General features: G+C 39.0%; 1 protein-coding gene across 2 annotated transcripts in view; it reads right to left on the bottom strand.

Annotated features, from left to right (window-relative positions):
• Positions 1–13,708, bottom strand: part of fstl4 (follistatin-like 4) — a 221,111-nt gene that overhangs the window by 134,363 nt on the left and 73,040 nt on the right. For both annotated transcript variants that reach the window (XM_042431545.1, XM_042431543.1), the window contains exon 3: positions 8,023–8,265. In XM_042431545.1, the coding sequence (XP_042287479.1) occupies positions 8,023–8,265 (243 nt within the window). The remainder of the gene's footprint in view (positions 1–8,022; positions 8,266–13,708) is intronic.

The following is a 13,708-nucleotide window of genomic DNA, read 5'->3' as shown; positions in this document are numbered from 1 at the left end:
TGTGTGTTTGTGTGACCAAGTTAATGGCCTCAGTCACTGGAGGGGGCAAGGGGTTAGCGAGCAATAAGATGGACAGCGGAGGCAGAGCGCTGCCACGGGCTGCGGAGAGGGCGCAGAGAGAAAGACGAGGGGGCCAGCTTTGATGGCTAATGCAATAACCGTAGCTGCCACTGAGCAAGGCGGGATGATAAAGAGTAATCAGAAAGGCTGAAGCGGCTCATAAAGTGATAGACACGGCAAACATGGATAGATGATGGATGGCTATAAGGGAGGGATACAAGGAGGAAAAGAGGATAGAATTCATGATCTTAAGAACACTATACTTGTAATGTTCCCTGAAATTCAGGCAAATTTTTGGGATCCCACAATGACCAATGACTGCCAAGAGGTCAATCAATCACAATCCTTTTAAAGGCTGCTTTATTAACAATTTGCTGGCTGGTGTAATTGCAGTGATTTCCAACCTTTGGGTCTGGACTCCCCTCAAGAGGTTGCCAGATAAATCTAAGATGATTAGTAGAGTAGATAGTATATTTGTGCAAAAACCTGCAGATCTATGTAACCTGTGACAAGGGGTATCAGGGAATCCCTGCATTAATGGATGGATGGATCAGTGGACTGTACAGTTCACCGTGACCCAGGGGAAATTCACAACCAATTTCTGTCTGGTGGCTGCCAACACATGACCTGCATGATCTGGGAGTCAACAGCATCACGATCAAGTTTCATCAGAATGACACTCGTCCCTAATGAAGTGGTCATTGCAGGATATATTTGAGATCCCCCTGCTGAGTGCCTTACACAGCCCGATGGAAACAGATGTCTCTTTGGTCTGCTTTCACTGGGAGCTTCCTACTCATCAGGAAGATGAAAGTGATTAATCAACTGCGTTAGTTCTTTTTCAAATGGTTTCAGAGGGATGGAGTTGTAATCAAAGCCAGGGTCAGAAATGGGTTGACTCACAGCCCAGTGCTCAGCACAAGAGAAAAGGAAAAAAAATGTGCATATAATGCTAATTTCACAACTTATCAGAATGATCAGTTGTGGACTTAAATAACTTTCCATAACAAAATAAGTGCGACAGTGTGTGCATGTTTGTGCTTGCATTTTAGATGCATTTTATTCTCCTCAGTTTCAGTGTTTCAAGCATATGGATTTAAAATCAGCTAAATTCCTAATGATAATAAACTGTAAACAGAAGCTTTTCATTTGGTGGGATATGGGAGTAAGAAAACATCTGTCTTGAATATATTTTGTTTTAACCATCACGCATGCATTTCGATCTTACAATGTTACAATTTCACTTAGCAGACGCTTCTAAGCAACGTACACATGAGAGTTAATACAACACAAGAAAGAAGTCAGGAGAGAACAACACATGTAAGTTCAGGTCCGATAGGACGCAGGTGCCAACAGGCAGTGCATAGAGTGCATAGGAGTGGATAATATATAAGTCCATCATTTGTGGAGGTGTTTGCGAGATTGAGAGGGACTCTGCAGATTGAATGGAGTTTGATAACTTGTCCCACCACCAGGGAAACTACAGAAGAGAAGAGTCTACTTAGCGACATGCGACATCTGACACCTTGATGAAGATATGGTCAAGTTTACTCAACTGAAACTACTTAAGGTCTTGTTTAAAAGATGGTTCAATATTGATGGTTGGTAAGAGATGGGACTCAAACTCCAGACTTCTTCAAGGAAAACCCATTTTATGAATTTTGGCAATTACAATCAAAATGGGTCTTTTTTATTGACATTTTGCCCCTTCTGAAGCCATTTGGGGTCAAATAACTTTGAAGCTGTTTATCAATTTGCCATTCTTGAGAAGATGTGGTGCCTTTCACTTGTGTTAGACATTTGTCGTTTCTGTGCAAATTCTTTAGCAGAGTCTTTGTAAAGTGGATAGCTAGCTCAGAGTAATCTTAAAAGTGCCTGCAGTGAAAACAGGATTTAACTTATTGAAAAAGGTGCAATAATGAAAACCCCTTAATCCTGTTCTGATTCCTTACACTATTCTGTCCTTTTAACAATTGTATAATAGTTATGTATTTACTTGTGAATATGGCATTTTTAAGCTTTTCGTCTTCTTCTTCTGCCATTCTAATGTTATTCTACTATCGTATGTGCTCTCTCGACTGTTAAGTTGATATGGATAAAAGAATCAGCTAAACTGACTGAGCGTAAATACTAAGAAGCTAGTGACAGGGCAAAACAAAGCACCCCACATCCAGAGGTTTACAGCCTTCCTTGCACTCTATATGCAATCACCTCTCCTGCCTGTCAGACTACAAATCCAATCCCAAACACTTTTGAGTACACCAGTTCTATCAGGTCAGAGTGAGGCTATAGCCTCCTTAAAGCTGCATCAAAGAGAATATCTGGGTACCCATAGTCAGTAAATCCCTTTGCCTCTGCTACCATGTTTGCCGCAACGGACCTACATTAAGTTTGAACCATTAAACTTTCTCCCTTGTTTTTCCCCACTGCCTGAAGAAAAAATAAAATAAAACCTTAATTAAAAACATAAAACTACAGGAGAGATGTTCTCTCTCCTTAAAAAAAAAAGTCAACTTTTTCTATAAAACTAAAAAAAAACAACAACTGATGTTGCTCTGTACAGTATAAAAAATTACAGCAAAATAATAACAAAATGAGAAAAAACTCTGGGGAATAGTTCAAATGCAGCCCTGTTGCTACACATGAAAGTTGATATTAGATGATTCTGCAAAACCCCAGATTACATTGGGTGATAATGGCTTTTTATGTCCTATGCCAACATTTTTATGCTTTCTACAAAATCAGCACTTGGCAAATACAGTATGGTTAAGGTCAAGGGAAGATCATGTTTATGGCAAATAAACTATGGTTAAGGTACAGTTACGATTAATGAACTAAAACACTTAAGGTTAGAGAAGGAGCATAGTTACTGGTAATAAAAATGAAAAACTACATGCCCATCTACCATCTCAAGTGTGCAGAGGTTGGGGTGGTATTAGACATAAATCATGAGTATGTAATTATCCAATAAAGATGTAACTCCTGGGATACTGGGCTGTTCAAATGATGATGTAACTACTACTTGGAAGGCCTACCATACCTATTGTGCAACTAATGAAACTACACATCATAGATTTAAAATGAAACCTGGTGCAAAATCTCACATTACTGTTCTCTATTTAATAAACTACTGACTGTCTCTTATAGGGAGTAGTGAATGAGTGACCAAGTGATTTCTGACATATACACTGTCACATTTGAGCTTAAGGATAAAGCTGGTGATACTCTGTATATTTGTTAATGTCAACAAATCACAAGAAAAGACAAAAGTCTTGCTTGTGTAGCCAAAGCCTGATATAGCTTATCACTCTGTGCCATGAATTTTGTCCAAAAACTATTAAAACACATCGGTGAGCCTCACTGTTGGTGTTTATTTTGAGTCAATCCTACATAGACTGTCCTGCTGCCATAAATACTCACTAGAGTTAAATCCTGCCTGAAAATCCCCAATAAATACAGTTTTTTTTGTTTGTTGTTTTACTCTTTTTTGCTAAAAGCTAGGCTACAGCTCTGTAGCTGCCCAACTATTTAAGGAAATTACTTAACATAAAAAAGAAACGCTATTTGTGACCTATTTTAAAAGTTTTCTGTTTTTTGTAAGAACCAATGGGCTTGGGGCTGAGGCTGGAGAAGTCAGACAGTAAGTGGACTGCATTTATATAGTGCCTTTCTAGTCTTATCGACCAGTCAAAGCGCTTTACAATACATGCCAACATTCACCCATTCACACACACATTCATACACTGATGGCACAGGCTGCCATGCAAGGAGCCAACCTGCTAATCAGGAGTGATACAGCACCCCACAATGTTTCTATGCTCAGCCACTCACAAACACTCACACACCAACAGTGCAGTCATCAGGATTCAGTATTTTGACCAAGGACACTTTGATATGCAGACTGGAGGACAGACCTTTTGATTAGTGGACGACCCACTCCAACTCCTGAGTCACAGCATAGAGTTGCTAAGTGGGAGAGGTCACTGGTTCTGGAAGTGGTTTTCCTGATTCTGTATTCCCATTTCAAATATTTCTTTAAACGATTTCCTTAATATTACTGAACAAAGAAACTAAAGACTCTATAGGATTATATTAGTTAGTTATTACCAGTTTCAATTATTTCAACTTTGTTTCTGAGAAATAACATTTTGTCTGGGATTTTGGCATGGCGGATGCCTAAGAATACTACAATACCCATGTGCCTCAGCTGTTGTTGCTATGGAGAAAAGGCCATGGGTGCGAATCAGAACTTAATGAATTCAAAACGCTTTGTAGCTGAAGCTAGCTATAGTTGCTTAATTCACTCAAAAGTGACCAAGAAATTTAAAGTTAACTGATTGACTCTGTAGATTGTAAAATCAGTTTACTCAACACTAATCCTTAACTTCTGCCCGCCTTCAGCGGCACACATGACTGAATTTTTAAGTTTGGTGATTGGCTGTTACTTGCTGAAATGCACCTTGGGAGTCGTCCTGGGAGTCGACCTTCCACTTTTTATTAAAGAACCAGATATTTTCTAAAGCATCTTTTACATCTTTAGTACTTATGATTTAACCAGGAGAGTTTCATATTGATCCAAGCTGTAGAAGTGCTCAAACTGTGAGTCACATAACATTGTCTATGGAAAAAATGAATGGGATTTTTACTTCCAGAACCAGATGCGCCTGAAAAAGCTCCCCCCACTTCACAACTCTATTAACAGACAGACTAAAAGCAATGTTGGTTTTGGTCTTTTCATGGGATTTTTTGACGATAAGGAAAATATAGAGGAGATGACAAATTCAGGTATGTGGTGACCCATTCGAAGTATGAGCCAGTGAAGTGGGGTGAGGACATGACATATGTAGTTCCTCTTTCTTTTGCGAGTTTTGAACTGGCTGTGAACAGTGAATCACAATAATCTAGATATGATGAGATGAAAGCATGCAAAAGTGTTTGCCAGATTCGAGACTGTGACTTTGGCCATACCTCTGAGCTAAAGTAAATTGGCTTTCACAGCAGAGCTTTTAGGTTTATCAAATTTGAAAGCTAAATTACCAAAAAAAGCCTAAAAGATTTTTGCCACATGGCTTAATACATAACTGTGGGGCCTAAGATATCAATTTTTATATGCATGGATCTTGTTCTCTGAGCCTAAGATTTTTTTTTTGTCGCCATCTAGCATTTAATAAGCTCTAGGCTCTTAAAAATGGATCCCAAAATATATAATCAAAGAACAAAAAAAGAAAGAAACTGAAAGAAAATAAATCAATGCGTTCAAAAGGAAGGAGAAAATGCAGTTTCATCTACTCTTTATTCAGTAAGTGAACACACAGCACACAGCAATGGCACACCAATGATAAAAATAAAGTGAGAAATAACAGTTTGTCTATACAGTATTGTTGTGTTATGCCCGTGCAATTATTGTAGCAGATAGATGGATTTTAGTGTTTTTATGGTGACCTATTTAATGACTATTTATTGGCACCTGAATATTGAAATACTGACACTTAAATAGGCTTCAAACCAGGATGTTTTGTTATTTCCGAGAGTTTCAGCCATATCAGCAGGGATGCTCCCTTTGCTATTTATACTAAAAAACAAAAAAATGTGAATAATGGCTCTAGCACAGCACTATAAGTCATTACTTCAAATTATGTCTTTGTGTGTCAGGTGCAATAACTACTTCCCATCTACATAGAGATGCACACCCACACACACACACACGATTCCTGTGACATTTGACTGACTTTCAACATTTTTCCATGTACTGCTGGTTTGCATTCAGACATCTCGTGTTTAGGCCTAATGTTCCTACTGAACATCCTTAATGTGGATGAGCTATACAAGGTGGTGTCTGCCAGGAATTCTTTCCTCCACAATGTGACATGAATAAAAGTGCTGTCATGTTTGTGTGTGTGTATGTATGTGTGTGTGTGTGTGTGTTTTAGTGCTGTGTTGAATGGAAATCATGCACTCAAAATAACAAGAGCCTTACTGTCTATTTTAATATCCACACCCTGAGGAATTATAAAAGACCTTTAATACTAGTCTGACCTGGAAAACAACATTTAAGGATGAGGAGATGCCAACAGGTGTGCTGTGCATACGCATGCATTATTTGCATACACTGGTAGTATTTGAAAGTGACTGTCAACCAATCCTGGTATATTTAAAATAATGTTGTTTGTTTGTGTGTGTAAATACTTAAAATGTACAGAAGCCTTACCTAGTCCTATTACCTTTAAATTGAAGTCATGATGAAGCTGGATAATAATGCTGACTGTTCATGCTGAGAGTGCACTTTTGCTAATGAGTGATCAAGTCAAGGACTGAAGACTTAAATGATTTACTATAGAGGACTGGTGATCCACAGTAACCTGTTAGTGGTGAACTGTGAGTGTCAGAATATTAATGTAGTACAGGTAGTAGAGGGGAGGACTGTCTCAGAGGTTAGACTGTATTTGTGGACATACACTATGAATTTATATGTACAACTTTTAGCATGAGCACCAACTCAAAATCTGGTTTATAACAGCAGACATTTAGATAATTGGAAAAAAAACCCTGTTAATTATATCTTTACAGTGTTCTAACATAGTTTACCTTTTGAATCAAAACGAATCATTAAAATTCTAAGACTGATCATTAAATCAACTTTTAGGGTGCCACTATACATGATTTAGATGCCAGTGTTTGTGATTAGGACCAAGTGCCAAGTAAGTATGCTGACTTAAATTGAAAGGAGCACAATTACAGCAGCAGACCACACAGAGGGGATGAATACAGCGCCTGATAAAAATGCTGACTGTCTTCAGTGCCAATGTCAGTGCTTAGCTATTGCTAGACGACAAACTTGACCCTGAGCCACAGCCTTCAGTGCTGAGCTACAAATGATTTCATTCTTTCATCTCGACTGAATAGGTGTTTGACAGAAACAGCAAGATTTCATCAGTGATTGATGCTTGTGACTGGAGTTTGACAGATGGCAACGTGCTACAAAACCATTGCTTTGTTTGTCTGTACAACTCTGTTTCTGTTTAAATGTGTCAACATCATGCTGAAGTCAAAGCCTCACTGCAGCCTTCAAGTATGCTTCACAGGTATCAGAACAACATTTTGGGGCAATCTTCTCTCAAAAAGCATCAAAATTGTTAACCTGTATCATACTCTGTGAAGCTGTCAGACATCAAAGACAAACAATCGCTGTGCAGCATCACTGTGTTCTTATTGTGGTACAGCAGCAGTTGCACTGAAAAAATAAGTGAAAATCTTAAATTGAAAACCTATGTGATGTTTACTAATTCTTAATGTCTGTTTTTGTTCTTAAGGCAAGTTAAAGAAGAAAACCAGAGTGGTGTAATAATTGCGCTTGATATCAGTCCATCTCAATTTCTGTAATTTTCTTGAATCACATTATTTTTTTCATGAAACAGCTGGAGTTGTTCAAATTAAAGATACTGGTACATGCATCAAATAAATGTGGAAATATGAAATTCAATTTATTAAAACTTTAATTTCTAATAGACTTTAATTTCTAATACACAATTAAAGGGGCTGCATGCAACCTTTTAACATCAATAAATCACCAACACATTTTGAGCAAACAGTATAACTACTGTAAACAAACATGACCAAGGCAATGTAGCCTTTAGCAAGAAATTTGCTGGCAAAAAGCAGAAAGAGGCCATTGTTCCTCAAATACAACCAGAGCGCAAAGCTTTTAGAGTTTTAAAGCAATGTGAAAGACAGATTGAAAGAAAAACTACTTTCTTAATTTCGACAACCACCTGTACTCATCACATCATAGGTTTGACAGACAGACTTCCTCTGTTTCATTTTAAAATCATAATCATAACGAGATATCCCTTTCTAAACATGCTGCTGGTGTAAGGTTCAAATAAGTTGTTTAACTAAATGTTTTCTACAGTGTGTAACATCCCTCTGGAGTGTCAGTGTTTCAGTGAAACAGCCGAGCAGTACCTTTAAAGAAGCAGTCTTTGCTGTGCACCACGTAGATCCGTCTCCTCTGCAGGCAGGCGGTGCGGTAAACCTCGCAGTGGTTCTCGTAGAACCTGCCATCTGAGCCACACACTGGCACAAAGGAGGGCCGGCATTTTTCCTGGCAAACACACTCAGCCCGACCGGTTTCTGCCATTAACACACACTGTCGGCCCCGTCCGCAGTAGGTCCTCCGACAGGGGCCTCCATCTGGGTCGGAAAGGGCTGGAAGGGCAAGACAAGAGAGCAAAAAAGACTTTCTGAAACAGTCACAAAGACAGGTATAAGATAGTTCCACAATGCAAAACTAAAATACACCTGTCTAGTCAACAGAGATCACAAATTTTGGGCTTAGAAAGACAATAGCATTATATCCTGGGTGATTCATACCAAGCAGCCTATTTGACAATAAAATAATGGTGTCTAACACTGCACAGTTAGTTGCAAGAAATCTTCTTTGTGCACAGGAAGCATCATACCAAAACTGAAACAACATAAACTGTCCCCTAAACAACAACCAATGAACCATTCATTCATTGGCCGACCTCCATGTAGGTCCATGAATCTGTGACTATTTGTCACTAGTGGCTGTTCAGTGCGACTAAACATTGTTTGATGTCCAGCGTAGGGGTTCAATAACAATAGCATTATTCAATTACATTACAATAGTATAATTTATGATGAAGGACTCAGACTGTCCTTCAGACTATCACGGGCCTCACCCACTTTCCTGTCAGTGATAACCGCTGGTCAACCAAAGACCTTATCTGCAACAGCAATATGCAAACTTAATATACACCCTTAATAGAAAGGTTAGATACTGAATATCATTATTATACTGGTATATCACATCACATCTAGGGGAAATTCTGAATGTCTTGTTCAAATGGTGCTATGTCATCATTTAAAAAAACAAAGAACAAAACTGTGGACCAGTGAGGAGTAGGATTTAATTCTATGAAAGCACTTACAACTGTATATTTGACAGTAAATCCACTGTATAAGTACAAAAATCTTATTTTATTTATTTTCTGAAATACAGTATCCTCTGCTTTACTGAAAATCAAGGCTTAAAGTCATCCTGATTTAATAAATACCGCATTAAATATGTGACTGTAGTAAGACAAAGGAATCAACACAGTAGCAAGACAAATGATACAATACAAATTATATGCACCAGAAACACCTCCAGTCCCGATCACAGGTACAAGACTGTGCTAACAAGGAGAAAGTTTAAAAAAAACAAAAAAAAAAACAAACTCCCTACAAATCAAACAGCCAGGTGTCCTTATTAACACCTCTCAGCTCTCATTTACACATACATGTGTACATCTGTATACAAACACAGATATGCATACGTGTGTGTATAAATGCCCTAGAAAATAAAGATAGAGATCACACCTTATACTGTATGTACTCTAACCCTCATCAACACACACATTCACACAGTTCACCGCCATCACAACAACCACTTCTTGTTCCTGCACCTGCTCTACACACACATGCATGCACAAATGCACACGCCAGCATCCCCATCATCGCCACTCCCTGCCTAGGACACCTTGCTTCTTCCACCTGATTTAATCTATTTTGCACTTAAAACAAGTCAAAAAGCTGCTGATCCTGCCAGACATTACACCTTAGATTGATCTTTCCTGACTCCATGAGCTTGACCTGGACCCCCCTCTCTTGTTTTGATCTGAGGGTTGGAGTCCATGGAGTCCATGTGCCTTGGGGTTATTGTAATGAAGACTACATGCTAAAAAAAGGTACAAACAGGGCATTTGGTGCATCAAATGCCAATAATAATAAATTGGCAAATGCCAATAGTAAAAAATTACACATAAAAATTTAATTGAAAACCTTCCCAGAGTTTACACACTACAACATGAAGAACTCCCATGCAGGCACCCACATTGTGTTTGAATTAATTGGCAGAGGTGAAAGTCCAGTTCAGCCTTTCAAAAAAAAAAAAAGATTAAAGACAGCTGTGTATTTTTTGTGCTCATAAATTTTATATGACAGTGTTGTTCTACACGTGGCTGTAGGGAGACAAGTAAATTCACCCATTAGAGTTCTCCTTCACCCCTGAGCTCCCAGTCAAACTCTCAGTGCTGTTACAGAATATACAAATGTCAAAAGCTGTTACAATACTTTGAAACCTCGAGTTATTACAGGCCTGTAACACGGTGTTCATCCTTTGAAATTTAAGATTAAATAAAAACTTGGAGTTTCGGTCTAAAAGCAAAGTTTTGCCCTTAACTGACCCAGTTGAGTTTTAGCACTTTTTCTTTTAAAGTTTAAAGTATTCTCTCGTTTGTTTTTTTTATCTTTAATGTTAACAAGCTCTATTATTTGCCATGGAAACCAGGGCAAACCTTAAAAGGAGGTGAAGGCTGTCTGCAGCACTGTCAGAAACAAACTGCACCACATGAATGTCAAGGTGGAGAGCAACACTATTAAACAGTGAAAATGAAAGCATAACTCTGACGGCAAAAAAAGCAAACAAACAAAAGAAAATCTGAAGTTGTTGCTTGTAACATTACATTTCATTTATTGGACATAGTGAAGGTATCACCATTCCAAGGAAATGAATATGCAGCCTTGTGTTGATGTTGTTTTGAGGTTGAGCTAAGATGCTGAGAAGGGGTCAGTTTTATTATCTCTCTGTGGAATAAGACTAAAACCATACTGGCTTAACTTAAAAGACCCTAGTCTAAGCTTTTATAATCAAACTGTTGAAAACAGAAATTGAATCTGCCTGGAGTATAATCATATCTCAACTCTCAGCATATTCAATAATGGAGGTAATGTGCTGTTGTCGGAGGACAAAAGTCCCTTAATAACATAAAGGCAATTCCAGGGCTGATGCACAGAGGCACACAAGCACACACACATACACACTAAACACACATTAATACACTAGCACCCTCCTACTCAGTTTGAGATGTCAGTGTGCAGTCAAGCCTACACTCTCGCACTCAGTCACTGTCCAATGCACATCATCTGTGCTTGTCAACAAAGATTGCTCATTCTTCATAAATATTTTCAAATACAAACACACACAGAAACTGCTGACATTTCATTTATCAAGCAAAAAGTATCTGCTTTTCTTACACTTGCTTCTCATATAATTGTAAATTGAACATATTTAATATTTAAAATAATCAATAGCTGCAACCCCCACACTCAGAGAAGAAACGCACAGCCCACAGGCATGTGCAGTCTGACCTGACTTGGTAGCGTTGACTACGCCTTTATCATAATTAAATGTTAGGAATCTGCTAGAGGAAGCTGAGTGGTTGGGGGTGTACCAGGTAACTGCCCCGAGGGGAGCATGGGGGGAGTGGTGGGGAGGGGCATGAGGAGGAGATTAAGACAGACTCAATTCCTTTTTATCCAGTTTACTAATTGTTCCGCGTGTCTCGGCAAAGCATCTGTGGGAAATGCAAAATAGCCCGGCTCCCCTGCGACCTTGCTGTTCATGTCAAGGTCGGGGACGATTACAAGATCGTTTGTATTCTCCAAGCGTGGGAGATTAAACGCTTTGCAACAACCGTCCAGCGGCAGTTACCCACCAGTGGCTGTTCTTCCTTCTTCTTCTTCTTCTTCCTCTTCTTCCTCATGTTTTCTCCCTCCCTGCCTGTCCTTTCACTCCTTCAGTCCCCTCATCCTTTCCCATTTTGTTCAGAGAAAAGAGTACATGAACAACAGAAACAATAGTGCATAAAAGTTACATTTACAATAAACAAGCTGTCTGACATTTAGCTAAGTCCTTGTGCTCATGCTCATCCCCGCTGTAAGTCCTTTGTCTCGCACTCTTTTGGACCATGTTGGCTGCAATTGTGGCTTGTTTAAGAGGCTAAAAGTGTCGTTTGATAATCCTCTCTGTCTAAGCTGCCGGCACAGTGTTTATAAATGGCTCTTACAAGTTCCGGTGCTCTGCGGTGCCAAGACAATGCCAGGCTGACCATCCGGTGTCAAGCCTTGCCTCCTGTCACTCGTATTCATTCTTCTTTGGGTCTTCTGTCTTTTTTCTCTTTATTTTGTTATGCATGTGTATACTCTCTCTCTCTGTGTCTCTTTCCTCCATCTCTTTGTCAATACCCGTTTCATGCTGAGCTCTGTTGGGCTTTAGGGAAATTGAGACCAGGCATTGTCCACTATAATCAGAGATTTCCAGGACATGTTTTGCAAGGAACTCTGTCGATAATTACTTGGGAACATGAGGGATTTGTGCAAAGTATTAAGACCATTTTGCCTTATCTTTCTGACATTTTTCGACAGACAAAGATAAGTTTCCCCCTTTCATTTCCTTTTATGTAAGTCTAAGTGGATGAGAGCATAACTGGAGGCACAGCACGGCTCTCTGCCTGACTGACTGCCTTTTCATTTGTTGGGAGAAGCTACAATCTTGTCAGTCTCAGCCCTCGCTGTGTCATTGTGATGAAGCCGTTGGTAATTTGAATCCAGAGCGAGGCATACAATCTGAATGCACGCAGTCACATATGCACTGTACAGCACGTTTGCATAACAAACTCAGCACACACACAGCCAGAGATAAAGAGAGTCAGAACATGTCTCTTCACTCTATTTAACAACTAAAATATGCCTCAATATATTTATACCTGAGACTAAACTCTCAAGCTCTTTAAATCCCTTTAACATTTAAAGTAAGTCACAACAAACTTTATTTTGTATTTTATCCAGCTCCACAGAGGGAGAGGTTGTTGTTTTTGATATATTCTCCTCAGAGAGATAGAGGGACACTGCTGAGCTTCTCACTAATCAGACTGGAAGAACATTTGCCCTGCTGATGTGGGACTTGCTGCTTGCAGCACTACCATGTTATAAACTGCCCTTATCCATGGAAACACAGAAGCTGCAGTCACAAACCCTTCAGGATATCAGTATGTGACATTTACAGAAACAGAAAGTGAACATTTTTTGCCAGCAGACAGCTTTCATTAGATGTGGTTCAGCCCCAAAAGTGTCCTTGTGTTGTCTTATCATTGCACTTCTGTAGCATGCACGCACATGTGTATGAAGAACTTGTGTTTATTTTTATTTTGTATGTAGAAAAGTGCTGTCACCTCTGCTGATCCTACAGATCATTCTATTTGCTCTGAAGCAGCTGTAGATAATTAAATTCAGAGATGCGCCGTCAAACACTGTCTCCCCTGTGCCACGCAGTCGGACAAAGCGCTTCTGACATGCACGCTGAGCTGGAATATCAATGGACAACAGCAGCCCTTGGTGCTAGGTGAGATATGCTGTGGCATACACACAGATAAGAAAAGACTGTCTATTTTGCTGCATTGTACCAAAAAAGCTACAATGCAGAGTATGGAAACTGGAATACAAATAACTGGAGATGGAATGAACTACAATCTTTATAGTGATCCTTGACATAATGTTTTTGCTCATATTTTATATTAAGAATTTACTTTTTTTTAAAATGTCTTTCCAACTCTTTCAAGAGCATCCTTTAGTTGAAATCACAGATGTTTGATTTAATATCTAATATATTCTAATTATTAGAATTGGACAATTCCTTCGGCCTAACATTAAGGATATGTTCACTACTATGATCTGAAACACACCATCAACAATGACAGTGATATTCACCTATCAAAATAAATGAGACCTACTGCACAATTCATTGGCT

Source organism: Thunnus maccoyii, chromosome 13 (genome assembly GCF_910596095.1).
Source record: "Thunnus maccoyii chromosome 13, fThuMac1.1, whole genome shotgun sequence".
NCBI classification, from domain to species: Eukaryota; Metazoa; Chordata; class Actinopteri; order Scombriformes; family Scombridae; genus Thunnus; species Thunnus maccoyii.
This window is presented reverse-complemented; position numbering and strand designations above follow the sequence as displayed.